The 20,455-nt window shown below is 41.6% G+C and overlaps 1 protein-coding gene across 1 annotated transcript in view; it reads right to left on the reverse strand.

Annotated features, from left to right (window-relative positions):
* Positions 1-20,455, reverse strand: part of Suclg2 (succinate-CoA ligase GDP-forming beta subunit) — a 238,335-nt gene that overhangs the window by 79,606 nt on the left and 138,274 nt on the right. The window contains exons 8-9 of the mRNA XM_021164922.2: positions 14,546-14,707; positions 11,403-11,545 (exon numbers count right to left, since the gene is read on the reverse strand). Coding sequence (XP_021020581.2) covers positions 11,403-11,545; positions 14,546-14,707 — 305 coding nt within the window. The remainder of the gene's footprint in view (positions 1-11,402; positions 11,546-14,545; positions 14,708-20,455) is intronic.

Below are 20,455 nucleotides of genomic sequence, written 5' to 3' on the forward strand. Positions count from 1 at the left end.
TTTTTTTTTTTATTATTCACATATCTTAAGACAGAACTCAGCAAAGACCTCTGCCACACAGTATTAGAAATCAATTTTCTTGACCAAACATAAAAGAGGATTCACTATCTCATCTTAAAACTGCCGATTATCACGACATTTTTCAAACACAGAAACATCTGACCACTTCTCTTTCCCCAAATAGCAAAAGGGACCAGGTAACAAATGAAGGTTGTACTCTGTAACAAGAAAAGACGAGAGACAGAATCACAGCAAAACACTTACAAATCAAGAGGGAAGAAGAAAAGTGCTTAGAGAGTAAATGCACAGAGCACATAATAGCAAAGAAGTCTCGGGTGGAAAGCAGCAGCCGATGGTAACTTAACAGAGACAAAAGTGAATAAGATCCACTTCAGTGACTACACTAGAGACAAGGTAATTTCATAAAGTTTATAGAAAGTCACTTGAGACTGACACAGCCTGTTATTATGGTCTACCTGCACAGACAAGAAAAACACGAGTCCTCCATTCGGGAACTGATCAGAGGGAAGGCGTCTCTGAACTCACTGATGAACCTTCATTAAGTGCAAGATCACCCTCCAGTCTCGTTGGATAGAAAAGGCACCTTCGAATGGTAATTTCCTCTGAATTTCAAAGACAGATATGACACAGGAATGGAAAAGAATAAAACAGAAGGGGGGTGTCACAGCACATGGGAGGGGGACAAATGAGTGTTAACAGAGTTGAGTCTGGAGCTCTGTGGGAGAGCATGCTGAGGTGAATTAGGCTTGGTCAGCTGGTACTCACAGCTTCCTACCTCAGGTAGGATGGGCTGTGACATCAATGATGGAAAGTAGACTCTAATGTAAGGGGGCAAAACAGAGCTGAAGCTACAACTCAAACTTAAGCCAGCATGAGCATCCTCTGAAGAGTTTGTTAGAATAAATGCTAGGCTCTGCTTCTGGATCAGGGTGAGTCTAGATTAGGTCATGCATGGAATATGCATGTAAAGGAGATCCCAGCTGATGCACACATGGCTGGAACAGGTAAATTCTACATATATCCACATGATGAGTGCACAGGAGGCCCCGTCAGAACACCTGAGTGCTGGATCTTGCACAGCTTTGGAGGTGTCCAGAAGTGCAGTCTCCTGGCCCATTATGCAAGCTCACAATCCTAAGGCAGGCAGCCCTACTCCTAAGCTGCTGGGGGAAAGTCATAAAGGGACCTCTGTGCCCAGTCTGAAGAGCCTGTGCCTAACACCTTAAAAACAACCTACTATGCCAGGGAGATAGTATATCAGTCTCTCAGGCTTGAGCATACTCTGTGGGCTCTGCATTTACATGCGTAATTGAGGAATGTCCAAATGGGGAGAATATGCCACCAAAACGACAGGGAATGAGAAAAGTAGCCCCAAAGAAACAAAAGAAAGAATTAGGAGAAAGAACAAGGGGCAAGAGCAAGTGGCAAACGGGATTACCACAGCCTCTCATCAAATGACTGTAGTATCAGATCGTCCAACAAACGGGCTTACCATGCTGCCTCTCAGACGGCCATCACTTATGTAAAGTCACGGTGCAATGTTGCTCAGATAATCTGTGGTGAAGGATCAATCTTGAACAAATTCACTAACAGTGACAGGCTAATATTCTTATAAGAGGCAACATATAAATTACAAGGAAATTCATCTTCCATTTGCATGTCACAACAATGGTGCTTTCCAGTAAAAGTGTCTTAACTGCTTGTGCTCAGCATCTGTGCTTATGGTACACTAAAACAATTCATAGAACGCCACTGGTTTACAAGTTGATGACAGTCCCCATCACACTTTGAGTGTTTGTCTTACATTGAATGGGCTGGGAGGTCACTGACATCAGTCAATACCCTAAGGAAATGATGAACAAAATACTTTGCATCAAAAAAATCAGGGAGTTGTACTATTCGGGCGTGGTCTGGACCCTGAGAAAACAAGAGTCTACATTTCAACAGCCTTCAAGTGAGGGGTCCACTTTGGTAGTACCTAGCCCACACTCTGATTCGTAAGGCTCCACAGATGATTCCCTGCTACTCCTGAACCTAGACAATGAGACATGACAATGAGTCCTGACACACGGACACATGAGTGCTGGGTCCTTTGTGGGCCTCCTTCCACTGTTTTAAAGGGATGATGTAAAAGAAAAACCACTAAGTAAGGCTCTGTGGGAACGCAAGCATAAGATTATAGGCAGCCATGCTGTTCTTAGTTGGCCTAGGACCTGGCAAATCACAGGTGACGCATAAGTATTTTTTGGTTGTCAGTTGGACGGACTCAGGAGATCCTGTGTTGGAAAGTGAACATGAAAACATACATCTAGGATGGTGGCGGCCATTACTTTCTTTCCTGGAACCTTATACAGCTATGGCATTGGACATTGTTTGGCTAATTGTCACAACTCTGTGTGTATACATGCCCATATGTTAAGTGCATATGTGTGTGGGTGTGGAGATCTATATGCAGGTGGAGCCTCTGTCCTCCTGAGAGCTGGAAGGGCAGTTATATGTTGCTGCATCTGGCTGGCTGTTTTGTTTTCTTTTTCATGGGGGGACTAGGTCCTTGAATGCAGGTCCTTTTGCTTGCTTGGCCAGGGCTCTACTGACTACACCATCTTCTCAGACCCTGCAACTCCTTCTACATAGTGCTTTTAAGGTCGTATTTGAACAGAAAATCAGAATCATAGATTCTGACCATAAGGGCTAAGTTCTTTGCACGTTTCTTTACTTGAAGTTTTTCATTTCCTCCTTCGTCTTCCTTAGGGGAATATAAAATAATTCTTTTGTTCCCTCCTTTGGTGAATATCAAATACTCTGATTAGCATGATCAGCACTGGCATTAATTGCTTAGTTTGGTTTTTAATAGAGAATTCGCTCCATTTCTAAAATACAACCAGTGAACACAGGTTACAGCATGCAGAAAAACTTCTAACATTGCCCTAAATACAAGATAGAGTTTCTCTTACCTGCTATCCAAATTCTAACAGCCCTGGGTCACAAGGACACACAGACGTACCTAAGGCACTGTTGTTTTGAGCTCATGTAAGTCAAATCCAGAAGGTCAAGAGTTCTGTTTACTATTTCTGAGCCTAAGGCCTCTGGGTCCTCCAAGTTACCTCAGTGTTTGCTCAAGAAGACTCTAAGTTCTAATTGCAAAAAAAAAAAAAGAGGATGTTTTAAGAATGCTTACATATAACGATTAATGAAAGGACCCATAGATAAGCCGGGAGAAAAATAATTAACCAGGATTTATGCCAACTGGCCCTTGGGGATGCTGCTATGTGCGTTCGATGTGCTCCAGTTCGTAAGACCTCAAAGGTGGTCAAAGTATCCTCTGGAGAGGGTCCCAAAAATGCAGAAAAAATAGCCAGGCATACTGAAAAGTTCTTTAATTGCAAGACGGGGCGACCCAAATTAGAGTGAGAACTGCAGTGTCAACTATTCACCACCTCTCTCCCCTCCCCAACCCTGCCTTACTTCCAATGTAACGCAGTCCAGTAGGCCCTGCTGCCCAGGACCACGGGGAAAGACAGTGAAGAACTAGAAAAGAGGGATGGATAGCTCCTAGTGGAAGGACATGTTGGAAAGACTCACTGGTAGCATCCTTGCTGAAGACTATAAACCCCAGACTCCAATCCTACCAGAGCAAACTAGCAGAGAGGGCCTTCTGCAGAAGATGGGAGATAGCAGGCCCTGATGTCATTGCCACACATGACTGCTTGACTTTTTGATATTTGTTTCCCATTAGATATTTGTTTGCTCATTAACTTTCCTGTCCTTCTTCCCTTTACGGTGGCGGCTTCAGAGGTCAGGATCCCATTCACTCTGGCTTCACCCTCAGTGCCCACAGCCGACTTGACACACCTATACAATCCATCAATCACGTGTGCTGACAGCTTGGAGTGCCTTCTGGTCTCTTTGCATTCTGTGGCTTGGAGGACTATCCCTGATCTCTAGTGAGGCCCTTGAGTGTAACTGTCCTGACAGGAATGAAGATATTTGACAGGGAAATCTGCACCCCTCCCTTCAGGCATCAGACTATTGAGACAATGGGTCCCCAGGAATTAGATTTCCTCAGGAAAACCAAGACATGACTCTTCAGCACACCAATGAGCTAGGACATTTTGTAGGAAGGACCGTACAGACATGCTGCTTTCTTCACAACAAGTTGATCTTTTCTAATTCCCACTCCCTTGGCAGCGGTGACAAGTGTTGGCACAGTGAGGAAGGGGCTGCATCTCAGCTTCCTGCATCCATGGGGCTCAGCTCACCAAAGTATAGCTTCTATCCACAGCAGCTGGGAAAACCCAATCTCTGCAGAAGGCAGTTCACCTTGTTTTCCTGAATCAAGTCCCTAAGGCTGCTTCTCGCATTTAGTGATTCCTCTAATTCTTTACATGCTAGAATAAAACCTCCATGATAAGAGTGACACTTTTAGACCCCCTGCCACCGTGAGACTATTACTGTTATTTGGAAGAGTCAGCCAGTCTTGACATCACTGCAGCCATTATTTGATCATTGTTGTATTGGACAAATTCTCTTGGTAGAAAAGGGAGAATGTTAGGAAATACTGCAAAACCCTTAACTCTTCTAGTAATTATACATTTCCAACTTATGTGACATCTTAATGTCATCAGAAGTCTACTTTCTCTGTAACAGCCTAAAGGCTTCTCCATATAGGATGAATAATTACTAAGCATGCTGGGACAAATGACAAGATTTGGGAAGATGTCTTTAAGAAGGTGAGGTTCTTGAAGCACTCAACAGGAAACAAAATAAGGCACATTAACACGTGGCTTATGAGAGGCAGAGTGGACAGTACATCCTCTCTCTGGTTTCTAAACGTATCAGTAAGGAACACAGAAACAGACGATGCCCTATTGCGAATGGTCTGAAATGCTAGTGGCTAAAGGCATACCTGAAAAGTAGGCCAGGCTATACAGAATGTGCCCAAGAGGTGGTGTGGAGGAAAGGGCCAACTCAAAAACTTACCAGTCAGGGAAATAAGTATAAAACAGACATGAGCACATTCATGGTAGCAGCAAAACCAGTCTGAGCAGGGATGGGGAGGAGGAACCAAGAGCAGAAGGTTTTCAGTTTTCAGCATATAAAGAATGATTGAACAGTAAGGAACTATTTTGTGCTGACCAATCAATCATTACACATGGAATGTGTGCACTGAACAGTCACATACTCATAAATAAATTTAATTTCTATGTTTCAATTAAAAGTGAAAATTTGCTTGCACTTGTTTTTTTCAAATTGTTGTAATTTTCTGTGTACTGGTATTTTGTCTCTATGTATGCCTCTGCACTATGCGCTTGCCTGGTGCCTTCAGGTCAGAAGAGGGCACCAGATCACTGAGAACAGAATTTACGGAGGGCTGTGAGCCACGATGTTGGTGCTTGGAATCAAACATGGGTCCTCTGGAAGAGCAGCTAGTGCTTTTAACCACTGAGCCGTCTCTCCGGTTCCTAAAGATATTAACTAAGTGGCTTGTCTAAGTAAAAGAGGGAGATGAGATAATGGACATTAGATTGAGAAACACAAAACATTTTCCCTGACTGGATGCTCAGGGAGAGTACCATGTACAGAATGGCTGCCTAACTCTGAATTATATGGAGAACTATAAACAAAACCACGTCTGACCCTGCCAGCATCACTCTTAGCTATATACCGGAAGGACTCTCTCAGCACATCCTGGAGATGTCTGAGTGCCTATGCTTCCTAAAATATTATTCAAAATAGCCAAGAAATGGAAGCAGCAAAGCTGTTCACTGACAGATGAATGTATAAAGATATGGTGTAAATAACAACTTTATTCAGTCACAAAAAGACAAAAATTAGGTAATTTGCAATAAAATAGAAAAATATAGAAATAGAGATTATCATGTTATGCATAATAAGGCACACCCTGAAAGAGAAAAAAAATTCTCTCATATGTGGAATCCAGACTTTATTAAAAATTAATACTTAAAATACTCCACAAATACTACAAAACAGAAGGCTATTTGGAAAGATGAGGCGAAACATAGGAGAAAGGATGGTAGCTGATGAACGGGGGTACATAGGTCCAGAGCTCAGATTATGCAAACTTGAGAATGTCACCCACAGGAAATATACATAATAAATAGTTTGTGTAAAAGTTAAAAGTTGAAACAATCAAAGAAAACAAAAACAACAAAGAAGGATAGCTGTCCAGACTTCTAAGTTTCCCCATCTATGTGAAAGAACAATCTACTGTCAAACAGCCTGTAAGGAAAAGAATGTGGGGCAGTTACTTCCAAAGCAATGAAGTCTTTGCTGCACCAGTTCTGGGTACTACCTAAGGAAACAACTCCTGCAAGAGTTTCGGTGACCTAGGAAGTAAATGTTCACTTGGTGACAGGCAATCTGTCTATAGTGACCTAGGAAGTTGATGTTGACTTGCAGACAGGCAATTAGTCTACAGTGACCTAGGTAATAAATGTTCACTTGTAGACAGGCAGCCAAATCTCTTGTTGTATTTCTGAGTTTACCATCAGAAAGCCTGCCCCTCAGCATCTTCATGGGAGCCCCAGGACCAAGCCAGCTTGGCACTGCCAGATCTGGGGTTGCTATTTGTCCTAGTAAAGGCTTTAAAATGTTGTCTGCCTCAGTTTACCTTTTAATGAACACCCTGACTCTGATTATAAACATGAATTAGAGAAAATGTAGTATCGCTTTGCCTTTAAATATACTCCAAAAGCACAGCACTTTAAGACGTTTTATTTAGCAGATAATAACCCAAAACATTTATTAGATTAAATGCCATTTGGGTAGACCTTGCCCTGGAAACAAGGGACGTGGTTTTACTTCTTGCCTCCAATTCTGGAGAAATTGAAGCACATCCTACAGGGGTCAGAAAGATAAGCTCTTCTCGATTTATACCAAAAAGTATCAGGTTGTTCCTTCAAACATGAATTTCATCTTTCTTTTATTAAACCGTCTTCTTGGCTGTCCAGTTAGAGAATCAGGGCCAGGCAATGAATCTTTTCGAACCTCCATTGTCAGAACACTGTCATGAAGTCACGTGAGCAGTCTTAGTGCTTGTGAGTAAACTTTTTGTGCCCTCAGTATCTTCAAAACTGACTTGTTCTTGGGGATGGGTTTCCATGCTCCTCCTGAGTGTAGCGGATACGAGTGAGTTTACTTGCGATCACTCATCACTGCTTGCTGATGTTATTCAATTAAATGTTTAAACTATCCTTTATATGCTCCTATGGAAAATGTTTTTGCCACATGTAGCTTGGCCTAGTGACTGTATACTCTATTCTGGTGAATCTTCTTAACCCTCATAGTATAAACTGTCTGATGCTCTGAATGAAGTCAGCTACTGCATGAGACTTTAGTCTACCTCATTTTTAGGCCCTGCTCTCCCAGGTTCACACCACTGACTAGAAAGGCAAACACTTCATCAGTTTGAAAACAGCCTTGGTACAAGTGAACCTGTTCAGATGGCTCTCATTCCTACATATATACCTTCATTCTAAATGGAAGGTTAGAGCATGCCAAAGAACTGAACATTTAAAACAACATCACAAGTTTCTGCCTTAGAAATGATTCTGAGATAATGTGTTTTCACATCTTATTTTATAATGGTGATTTAAACATTTAAAGACATCCCAATGAACAACATATATACATGAACTGTGTTCAACCTCGCTGGTCACAGAGCAAGGCCTTATTAAACCAACCATGGTGTTGTCACACACTGGCTAGGATGCTGGAGACAGAAAGGGCTGGCACGTGAAGATAAAGGCAAGGAAGCAAGAGCACACAGCACATGATGCATTATGGTCAAAACCAGGTAAGACCTGCACTAGCACACAGAAAGACAGTGATGGCCTTTCAGGTAAACCTAAGGCAAGGAGAAGGATTTAGGGGCAGTGTACACGGGGGCTCAGGGACATTTTCTGACCTGGTTGGCAGCTTCAAGGGTATTCTCAGTCAATGATAACCCTTCCAACTATGTAGTTAAAATTTGTGTTCTAAATAAATGTTAAGGTTAAAATAGTGAATTTAAAAACACAGTGAAGATAAACAAGAAGGCTCCATAGAAAGCCCTTTCCTGAGGATCACGTGCAAGGCACGATTACCCTTTCCCGGGGTAGGCTATGTGTATCCTTCCTTAAATATTTTAACTGATAATCTCCCCAAACAAGCCCCTTCAGAAGACAAAGATGCATATTTCAATTCTTATAACTAAGCAACCTTCTCTATTAAGTACTTTATAAAAGAGAGGAAACTGAGGTACACTGAAGTTGAAGAGCATGTCCAAGTTTCCATAGCAATAAGTGGTAAAGGTTAACCCTTGGCAGTCTGGCTGTGGAGTCCCATAAATAATGCTCTCTCTTCAAATATGGCCTTGGCTTTCAGTAACATGTTTCCTTCTGGCAGCTGAAGGGCTCTGGGAGAGGCACTCTTAAGTTGACAACAAAGCAGGGAGCACAGTCCAAGACAACTACCTACCTATTCTTGTTTCTCACAAGAAGGTCCCCAGAGGCCAACAGACTCAGTTAACACATGCCAGCAGAGGGGTTACTGATGAAAGTGTGCCAACTGGCCTTTGCTTTATTCATTTACGCAAGATACTTCACACAGGCCAGATGCTATATCTGGAATTCTAAACAGAGAATTAGAAATACAAGCCAAAGCATAAACCAAAGACAAAAACAAAGACAACATTCTATATAGGACTTTTCTTTGAAATGTGTCCAAATTTTTTACAGATTACAACAAAACTCTGCTTTCTGTCATATCTACTTCTGTGTTTAAGAATCCTGTTCAAAGTTCTGCAAATGGAGATGAAGATCAGAGGAGGCCTACACCCCCAGCAGCAGACAAACCCCATCACCCTGCTCTCCAGTTGGGCCCTGATGGAAAATACAAGAATAAGACACTGAATGATAAACTTCATGTGAAATCAGCTTGAGTACCTGAGCTACCTTGAGGACTCTTGGTTTAGACAATTCAAGGAGTTCAGTGCGATGTGCTATAAACAAATATGTAAATTTGTTATACAGATGTTTGTATTAAAACATAAATACAAGCATTTAGGTATCCTAGGCGAGAAAAAGAAATGTACAATTCAGAGGTGTGGCTCACACTGTGGATAGAAACAGAATCTGTCGCATTTTTCTTAAATGACACTATGTTTATTACTATACCAATAAAGTTATATTGTGTTACGACAAACACAGAGATGTTAAGTCTGGATTTGGTTTAAGTTTAACACTAACAAGCCACTCATAATTCTGAGTTTCAGTGAATTAATTCTTATATATAACAAGACAATACTTTGAAATAATTAACTGTGAGTTCTTGGAAGCGCGCTTTCTAGGCAGGTGGACAGGGTTCTATCAGAAATAATTACTGCCAGAACTACAAGCTGTTTCTTTGCAAAATCAAGTCAACTCATCTGTACCTTTTGGTTGTGTTTTGTACTGTCTTTTTTTTTCCCCTCTACTGTTCTCTGACTTGCAAGAACCAAACAAGGATTAAAAACACAAATTAATTTCCATGATTTTTAACCAGCTTAGAAATTTCAAGGTTTGGAAAATGTCCTGGGAGATGAGCTATGCATTCATTTTCCTGATATAGTGTGAGGAAAATAACTTCTACATCCCTTTATCTATCCCAGGATGACAGCCAAGCTCAAAAGAGTTGAAACACTCCAAGTACTTGAAAATATTCCATAAGGTAAAGTCAATTTTTTAAGAGATTATTTAAACAAAAACAATAAAAATGGCTTTGCATGTCATTTTGTAAAATTCCTTACACCCTTTAGTTTTATAAAGTTAAAATTCAAGAATAGCTACTGAGATGTTTCAAAGAGCAGCCATGCTGCTTGTCTTGGCAGACTGACCCCTCAGCGGCTGCTCATCTCTAAGGTAAGTAATCTCACAGTGCTAACAATCATAGCTGATTCTGACCAATGTCCTCTGCTACCTCCTGGGTCAGAGAGCCAGACACATGTTTGTGGCACCTACAGAGTGCCCCTTCATGTAGAGATCTCTAGGAGGAAAATGACTCTGCTCTTACAAGGAAGCATGAAGAAGGCATGTTCCAGCAAAAGGATGGGAGAGCCATGGTGAGCAACAAACCCTAAACAACACCGGCTGTGGAACAGATCTTCCCCTGCAAATCCCTTTGATGGATGAGTGCCTTATACTACACTGACTGGCTTTGCTCTTCCTGGACAACACTGGAGAACTGAAGAGAAGTAAGTAATGACATGTTCACATCGTTCTGTGAATTGGAAGAAAAGAGTTAGCAAATTGTAAGGTAAATCATCCTTAGCAATTGTAAACGCACAAGAAAGACCGACAAGCATATTGAATATATGGACACATGCGTGTGAATGCAAACAGGCAACTGCCAGTACAATTCTTCCTGAGAAGGACCCACAGGAAGCCAGCTGTAGTGCAAGTCCTAGTTTGGGGGTGAGGGAGAACTCTGGCTTGTTTTCATTTGTGCTGGCCTAGAATTCTTATGTTTCTTAATTTAGTAACCAACAAAATCTATTAAGTGCTCTAACGATATTGGGATAAAACTCTTGAATGAAGTTTAATACAAATGAATATAGCATACAGTTAGCCCCAAGGCTACTTATGAGAATTAAATGAAAACTATGGAAAGTACAAACTTTTAAAAAATAGAGACATTGTATATAAGAGTTGAGTTTAGGTCTATTATCCCTGATGACCAAGAAAGGACAATTACAGGAAAGCAAGGGACCAGCCAAGAACTCATTAAACGCCTGCAGTACCCTAGCTGGCCACAGTGATACTATATCCCACTCTGCTACACTGTTAAAAAGAAAAGATTTATATAAATAAATAACAGAGTTTAGAAAACTACGTTACTGATTTACTACTTAATCTGTATGTCCCCAACTGTCATAATTAAGGCTGCAGATTAAAGCACCTACAGAAACAGTCTGGCTATTATTTCTTCCATATATTATACACTGTGACCTGTGATCCTATAATTATATACATTTCTAATACTCTGGTAATGTCTTCAGGATCCTTACAAGAGGAATGTGAGGCTGAGTCTCTAAGTCACGTAAACACAGGACTGAGGCTTGGTGTCAATTACCCACATACACGCCAGTCGACAGCACAGCTTTACTTGACACTGTCTTTTGTGTTCTCTTCCCCTCCCAAGACTGTGGGCACAGTTTCTGAAATGACACCCTGAAGTTGCTAATAAGCCCTTAACCAAACAAAAGTCAAAGTATCCTGTAGAGCAGTAAATAGAAAGCAGAATTTATACCTGAGGCTGTAAAACATAGGTTGCTTTTTCAGTCTTGTATCATCTGGAGGCAGGTGACTGAATACTGTGCCGTCTCCCTACCAAAAAAGCCTCACCTTGGGGTCAGACGTGAGCAGTTTGAATGCTTCATAGACTTGGGCTTCCTTTACACCACCTCCAAGGTCCAAGAAGTTCGCTGGCTTCCCTCCGTTCAGGAAGATGATGTCGCAGGTAGCCATGGCCAGCCCAGCACCATTCACTGTGAAATGCAAATAGCTCGTGACATGGAAACATTAAACCACATGGAAATGGGGTGGGCACACTGAGGGCCAAATGAGAACACTATCATTTCTAGGCCAATCTGTACCCTGAATTGAGATTCAACTCATAAACTAATTTATAGTTAAAATTTGGAATAAGTGTATCCCAAAACAAACAAACAAACAGACAAACAGAGAAACGAGGAGGATTCATTAATAACTCAAATAAAAAGGACAGGTTAAGGAGAGGAACCAATTTGGCTTTGAGTTCTGAAAAGCTCCAGGTAGGAGGATGGGCAGAAAAATTATGGCTGTGAGGAGTGGCTAGCCATTCAAATTATGTGAACCAAAAGCAATGCTTAGCTTGTCCCTGTGGAGATGCTCTCTGAATGTGCAACCTCTGGGACTAAACCACCGTCTGATGGGTTTCCCCTTCCCTGATCTTTGGGAGGCATGCATTGTCTTGATGAGCTCATCGAAAGCAACTCAAAAGAGAACCGGCCTTGATGCTCCTTCCCCTGTAAGGTCGTGTAAGAAGCACACTGCTTACACTCACCTCCCAGAGCCCTAGCACGCAGAAAGCTAAAGAAGGTAAGCCTGAATTCAAGCCACTCTGAGCTACATAGGAAGTACCAGGAGAACGTGGGCACAGTACAATTCTGTCTCAAAAAGCAAAACCAAGGGGCTGGAGAGATGGCTCAGTGGTTAGAGCGTGTCCTGCTCCTCCACAAGTCCTGAATTCAGTTCTTACCCCCAGCCTAGGCTCACCTGTAACCGAAGCCCCAAGAGATCTAACACCCTCCTCTGAATTCTGGGCCCCACTTGCCACATGTATATACACATATCTAAAGACAATTTTAAAAAGTAATCACAAAACTTAAGACAAGATCATATTTACTAACCCAATATTCAACCTAGAACAAAAGTACAATAATTTAGGAGCCTTTCTTAGGAACTACGGTAGCAATTTACAAGGGCATTCCTGCCTTTTAGAGCTAATGGTTATTGACCAACTGCACTTCTTTTGCTTCCTATGCTTAATTATAGAATTACCTTCCTCAGGTGATGAGGGAGAAGGCATAGAAACTAAGCAAACCACTCAGGGTAAAGTACCCTGGGATTCCCCCAGACAGACCTGGTAACTGGGACTGCCTTAATTAAGGTGGGGGAAACTAAAAATAGGGAGTGGGGACCTGTACCTGGGGTGGGTTAATGTGTCCCCAGGCACCTCAGCAAATAAAGTAAGTCTTGCCCATCATAATAAGGGTATTTGTAATAAAAGATCTCCAAGTAGTGTGCAGTGTTCCTAATCAGAGTTTGTGAGAAACATTAATCCAAGAAAAATCTGTATTTAATTTGTTCTAAACACACCCTGTATTGCCCCCGTCCCAAATGCCTACACATGTTATGAGCACATTTGCCTACAGCAGCCAAGAGGGTGTAAGTGAGCTATGCTATGCAGATAGTGCTCCCATATAAAGCAGGCACTTTAGGTATCAATTGTAATAGGATGCCATTTTCCATTGTACTGAACAGCAAACTGTTGAAGACTCTTCACTTCTTAATATAATGATGCTGTTGTTTTAATGAGCAACAAATCTTTTTTATTTTAATTCCATTAAGATGAAGACCTCAGTTTCTAGTGCAATGAATTGTTTCTAGCAGAAACACAGTCATGTGCAATTAAGCTGGAAGCATACAAATCACAAACACTAGAAGCCATGGACAATAACTGAAATTGTATTGCCTCTACAGACACATCTTATCTCAGCTGCAGAAGCCATTCTCACTAAATTAGAGAACTGTGATGGAGCCCATTGTTTGATTAATAAACTGGCATAATGAAAGTATTTTGGCAACTGGTTACCATTCAATCTGAAATGTTAGTGAAATGATTAGAATTTATATCCTGTGCTCCCTCCTCTGTGCCCTAGTTAGCATTAATTGTCAACTTAACACAGCCTACAGTCACCTGGGAAGGGAGTCTAAACTGAGGGACTATCCAGATCTGACTGGCTTGATTGATGAATGATATAGGAGGGTCCACTGTGGGTGGGACCATTCCCTGGGCAGGAGGTCCTGGGCTGTATAAGAATAAACTAGCAATTGAGCTTGCAAGCGTGGTGATGGACCATGGCCTGTAAGTTAACTTTCCTCCCCTAAATTTCTTTTGGTCAGAATGTTTTGTGACAGCCCCAGAAAGGGAACTAGAACACTCTGAAAACATAGTTTTGTCTCAGAGTACAGTTTAACAACAGTTCCTAGTAGATGGAAGCTGAAGGCATAGGGGAAGTTGTTACTTTTACTAAAAAAAAGTTGAGATGCTTTAAATCAATGGTTCTTTTAATAAATATATTCACATGGGCATGTGTGTACACACACATGCACATGTATGTGGAGGCCAGAGGTTGATGTTGGGTATATTTCTCTACTGCTTTCCACTTCATATTTAAGATAGATCTCTCACTAATAAGCCTAGAGATCACCAACTGTCTAGACTGAGAGGCAGCAAGGCCCCTCAATCCAGCTACTTCCCACTCACACTCTACTGTGGCTATCACCATATGCTGTCACGCCCAGTTTTTATGTGGGTGCCATGAACCCAAACTCACATTTGCACAGTAGGCACTCACCACTGAGCCATCTCTCCAGCCTCTCAGTAGTTCTTATCTGGAGTGCATTTGTACACCTGACACCTGGAAACATCTGGGCACTTTCCTTGTATTGTTTCATTTCCACAATTATCAGCTATTTGTGGAGGAGAGGAATACAACGGAACCTAATATCCTGGATGGTTCTCCAAGAATAAAAGATCATCCAATTCAAAAGCGCAGCAGTGCCAGAGTTGAAAAACTGCTTTAAATCAGTGACTGTCAATCAAAATAGACTTTGAAACTGTTTTCCACTTGATGCTATAAGAAAACACCTATTTTTAACAGCCCTTAGTAAATAGCATTTCATAAATGGTATACAACTCCAGCCCCAGGGCCAGCACTTACCGAAGCAGGCGATGTTCCCGTCCAGTCCTATATACTTGAGATCATATCTGGCAGCTTCATTTTCAATGGGCTCATTCTCGGATTTGTCGTCCATTGCAAATATGTCCTTTTGTCGGAACTCAGCATTGTCATCAAAGTTTATCTTGGCATCAAAACAGACAACTAAACAAAGAGAAAAGGAGGCCATACCTGAGTCTCTTTGGAGTCAATACACTGACTTACTAAGGCCAGCAGGTACAGGAGTAAGGAAGGCGGAAACTTTCATTCTCTCACACTATAGGCAGGGAACCCACTGATGCTTTCTTTACCTGTGAACTCTTACGCTACAGAGACAAATAGGACAAGGTCCTGTTCTGAGGGGACTTCCATTATAGCAATAAGGGACAGTAATTCACATTTGTCAGTCTCTGCTCAGTTGACAACAAAGGTCACCAGCATCCACAATAGGCTCAGTTGGCACAATTGCCCCTGGAGTCACAACTGTAATTGCATTACTTATGTACAGTTAGATTTAACAGGTGAGCACTGCCTTTCTTGTTTATGCAGGAAGAAACAAGGGAATAATGCCAATTCTCTTTTTCTCCTCTGTCCCGACATTCCATGATAAACTGTGAATTTTATCAATACCCTCTTACAACTCTAAAACTTCTAAACTTAATATCAGTGAATGCTGTGCCAGAATACACAATTTATAAATTGTTCCTTAATTCTGATGCCTCTCAGGATCAATTAAAATTGAATATATTTAAGGTACACTGAATGCTTTGCCATACACATATATTTTGAAATGACAAGTGTAGGAATAAGATTTACATATCTGAGTCTCAGAGCTTTTCTTTCTTTTCTGCCTTAATTTTTGGGGAGAAAACACAATTGAGCTCTTTGAACCATTTCTAGTATATATCACTAACACTGTAGCCTTGGTAAGACTATCTCTATTCATGGTGGGCCTTGGCTTCCTCACTTGTGAAGAACAGGGAAAGCAATTCCCACCCTAGTCTACAGACTAACTTAACCCAGGTAGATGTCTCTGGTTATGACTTCTCAGGTCTGCCAGTGCTCAAACCCCAGACATCACTGGTGCCACGTTATACATCCTCTGCTAGAAGCAGATCTCATGTTGTACCCAAACAGCTCTGCACACAGCAAAGCTCACTCTAAGGCAGGGTTGGGCCACCACACATCTTTGATTACAAGGATGCAAAGAGGACACTTAAGGGATGGCTTTGGGAAAGAGGACAACATCTGTGGTATCTGGACTCCAACATGTTTATTATTTTCCTTGCAGCATAAACTTGTTGACTGTGCCACCGTGCCATCTTAACATTCTCTAATTGAACCCAAGATATGAACAAGCAGATGTCTTTGGTCAACATTTACAGATGATGTGCCAGCTTTGCTGAGAAGTACTTCACATCTGAAATGGGAGCCTTCCTTTCCCAGTACCTCACAGAAAAACAACGGACATAGCTGATAATTCTACTGCTTACAAAGAAAAGAAAACACTGGTGCTTTATGGCACCCAGCATTGACAGGTACCAGGAAGATTTCTTCCAGGTTCTCTTGCACATGACTCAAGCACTTGGAGCAGTTCTGACAGAACTGGTATATATTACAATTTAAGATGTCTTGGCAGAAAAATAAACAGGCCAAAAATTCCATAAATGAATCCTGACTGACAAGAGAAAATCTTACATGGAAGCTGATATCTGCTTAAGTCCCGAGTCTTGCCACAAACTGCCCAACCACTGACCACACTATGAACACAGAGAGTGAATGAGTAATTATATTTCTACAACGGTGAGGTTGTAATGAAGGAATCCTGCAATTACCAAAGGAATTGGCCTGTGTTCTCTGCTCCCTGCAAAGGCACTTTCTCAGCAGTTAATGACCAGTATAATGATCAATAGAAAAGCAACTTCATTCTTGGCTTTCCACTGGGTTTATAAATACATTCTAATTAATTTATTAGTAATTTTAGCTCCTCCATTACTCACTGGCAAGATTACTTGTAAGTGACACCTTCAAAATGAATGGGCAAAGGCTACCAAATTGACTTTCTAAGTGAAGACTTGCAAATAAAAGAATTCTTGGTCAAGATCAATAAACCAGTAAATCAAAATAGTTCCAAGCTAAACTTTGCCCCTTATTATAAAGAATACAGTTGCAAGCAGCTCCAGCGAAAGGATAATTAATGGAGATGTATGCAAAGTTCAGCAGGCAGTCCCCACCAGACGCCTGCAGAGCAAACTTTCCAAAGATTCCCTCTGTGTCATGCTGCACATGCCAAGTGCAGACAGGAGCTTCTGGTTGGTGAGCAGCCTGAGAACCAGACAGGCAGTCCAGGGCTTGAACACAAGGTCTGTGTGAGCACTTAGAGTGTCCCTTAGTGCTACAGTAACCTGTTACCTGTGTGGTAACAACAGATCAATGGGTGTAGATCCAAGAGATTTGGGACACTAAAATTACTCCACAACTATGAAGTTAGGTATGGATATTTAAGTAGTCAGAGCCAAGCTGGGCCTGGTGGTATACGCTGTGAATTCCATACTCAGGAGGCTGAGTTAGGAAGATTTCAAGTTAAATCCAGTGTGGTCTAAGCATGTACAACATGATAGTTTAGGTGCCCCTCTCTCAATCTCTCTCCCTCCCTCCGTTTCTCTCTCCCTCCCCCATCCTTCCCTGTAATCTACCCCCTCTCTCATATACTTTGCTCTGTTCAGTTATTGCTATATGACTAGGACAACATATCTGAAGGCAATAACTTGAGGAAGGAAGGATGTGTTTTGCTGGAGATATCACTCCATCCTAGGGGCAAGGTGCAGTTAACCAACTCAGCTGTGGCAGTGGAACGGTGTGGCTATGACTCTTCATACCAAAGTAGACAGGGAGCAGAAAAAAGGAGGCAGGAACATGGTATAGATAAAACCTTCAAAAGTACACTTCTAGTGAATTATTCCAGCCAGCTATGTCCCATGTCCCCAAAGTCCGCAGAGCCAGAGCCTTTAAAATGGCTTTGCAGTTAAAAAATGAGTGGTGAGATGGGGGTGGGGTTCAAGTGATAAAGACAGCAGTTTTCAACTCCAATTCTTGGCACAGAGATCATAAAACTCTTGTAACATCCTAAGCAATGGGCCTACTGGGTGGATCTTTCTTTTTAATACTTGGCATTTTAGCTCTGTTCTTAATACAGAGCTCTACAGCCCTCGGACTTCTCTGGAAATAATTTAAAATGTCCTTTGCTTCTGTCAACAGGTAGTAAGTGTTTCCCTGAATGCAATGAGCCACAACTCAAGAACAGGTTGTGAGAACACTCAGGTGAACTGTGGTCCCCAATACCATTGTCACTGTCATCAATGGAGAGCATCAGTCTTATGAGACAGGACCCTTACTATGTGACTCTGACTCTCATTATAGGCATCCAGTGTCAGAACAGAACTGAAGAGTAGGACACCTAGCTGCCATCAGAGACACGGTTACAGAAGTGGTCTGGTCGGAGAGAAGCCTGCCACACATACTTCAAGGACACAGCTCTAGTGCTGTAGCCTAAGCAGCTAGCCCTGGCCACACAGTTTTCTTAAGCTCAGAGCCCTTGTCTATAAACAAGATCAGAGTTGCTGGTACTGTGTGGTGTTGGTGGAAGGAGAAGCTATGTGTGGCACCCAGCCTCACGGGGGAACATGATTACCAACATGGTACTTTCTGCATGCGTAGAAATTCCCATCATTATAGCTCAGTTTACAGAACCTTCTTTTCATCTCTAGAAATTACTATAGTCTGTCTCATTCCCAAAATATCCCTAAACTTCTATTTAAAGGAGGCATAAATGAATGTCTATTGGAGTTTTAACTGTGTCCAGGCTCCCTGAGGTACTTGATCAGCTATCCTTTAAACACATTAAGAACTTTCTCAAAAGCAAGAATTTTAATGACTAGCACTTTTAACAGAGTAACTGTGAGGGCAGAAATGTTTTAGTTAAAGGATGTGAGACTTTTGATAATAGTCAAAATGTAGCATACATTTGCATTTGGCCACAGTGGCTAAAGACACAAAAAAATTTCACATGGGCATCTGCATCAGAAGTGGCAAATTACGTCGCTCAAGCTCACCACCTGTTTTTCTATGTACACTTGTGTGCACATTTACATGTGTCGGGACTTCTTCACAGGAAAATAGCAAAGGTGGTAACTGCAGTACAGACCACAAAGCCTACAACCACCCATATGTTGACTGATACTTTGTAGCAATCCCTACTTGGACACAACTCTCACGTATCTATCTTGCTTTAACAGACAGGTAGTCACCCACAGCTATAATATTCTTACCTAGTCAAGAACACCCTTGGCTTAAGTATGTCCTGCTATCAGGAAGACTGAAAATGAGAACAAACTAAACAAAGCTACATAAAAAGGCGGGCCTAGCCCCTGCACATTGATGGACTCATGCATGCTTGCTTGTATATGCAGAGCTGCTGGGCCACAGGTGGGCTCATGGCTATGGCAACAGCAGGGCAAGAAAATCAACTTGCCCCATCTGCTCAAACCCTAGCTTTCTCACTTAATTCAAAAACACACAACTATGGGGGGAAAATGGTTTTCTGAGGTAATGGCACTTAGCTGAGACATTAAGAATTTCAGCGTCACATAACTGAAACCTCAATTCTACAGAAAATTCATCTTGAACAAACACCAATCTGTGTATAAAGTAGGAGAAAAAGCATACCTATTAATATTTATAAAACAATTTCCACCATCAAAAACATATTGTTACATGGTTGATAGATTATACAAATGAATTTTCCTTCTGAACAAATATCAAAGAAAGCCAAGGTACTTATATTCATAGGGTGTTTGTGTTGTTTTGTTTAGTGTGTGAGATGCTGCAAGCTGCTAATTCAGCTGCCTTGATGGAGACCAGAACTGGCAGCAAGAGGCCTCTGACCCTAGAGCTCCCACAGAAGAACGTGCAGCTGAGTTAAACAAAAGAAAAAAATGCATTTCAGATGGAAGACATACACATAAAAGGAACAGAAAAACAGCAGGAAGTAAGACTGTCATAATTAGTTTGGAAAATAATCTGTCTTGAAGCAATGTGCTGTGTTTGATTTGTGATAAATAACCATAATGTGCTATTCAAATGTGCCTTGCCAAGCTGGCTTTAAAATGCTGATGCTTTAAAAGGAGTCCCGCTTTCCATTAAATATTGATGTTCTAAGAGTTGTATACTGTTTAGAACTTTTCTCCAGATCCTATGAAGAAAAAATAGATATGAGGAGAGATGGGGTAGGAGAAATAAAAACACCAAAAGTGATCATGGAAACAGAGCCTTGACTATAATGAAGAAACAGAGGGCAGGCAGCAGTGGTAGCACAGCAGGGGCACTGTGAGCAGGCAGCAACAGGGTTATTTAGGGGAAGCTCAAGGAAGAAAGAGAGGAATTTGGTATGCCAGTTAACTATGGCTCACCCAGCCTTACTGCTTTAAGTAGCTCTCACTGTGGAGTTCAATGAATGGAGGCATGTGTCCTTGGAGCTAAATTGTAGTGGGAATTTGCCTCTCTGGCACATGAGGGAGACCACTCTACATACTGTAGGGCAGCTGGCAGTCCTCCCTACAGTCACCATGTAGAGGGCAAAAGCAACACTCCTGACAAATGTCTCCTGGTGGAAGGACCTCACCCTTTGTTCAAAGACCAAAAGTAACACGTGTAATCAGAAATGGAGAGGGAAGAAGGAATAAAATGCGTTGCAGAATCCCTGGGTGGGCTGGAAAAATAAAATTTTGAATACTACAATATTCAAAAAATTTAATAAATGAATAAGTGGATAGTCGGTCAGCTACATAAATATCTATATCTGTATCTATTTGTCTGTGTGTGTGTGTGTGTGTGTGTGTGTGTGTGTGTGTATGT

This window comes from Mus caroli, chromosome 6, assembly GCF_900094665.2.
Source record: "Mus caroli chromosome 6, CAROLI_EIJ_v1.1, whole genome shotgun sequence".
NCBI lineage: Eukaryota > Metazoa > Chordata > Mammalia > Rodentia > Muridae > Mus > Mus caroli.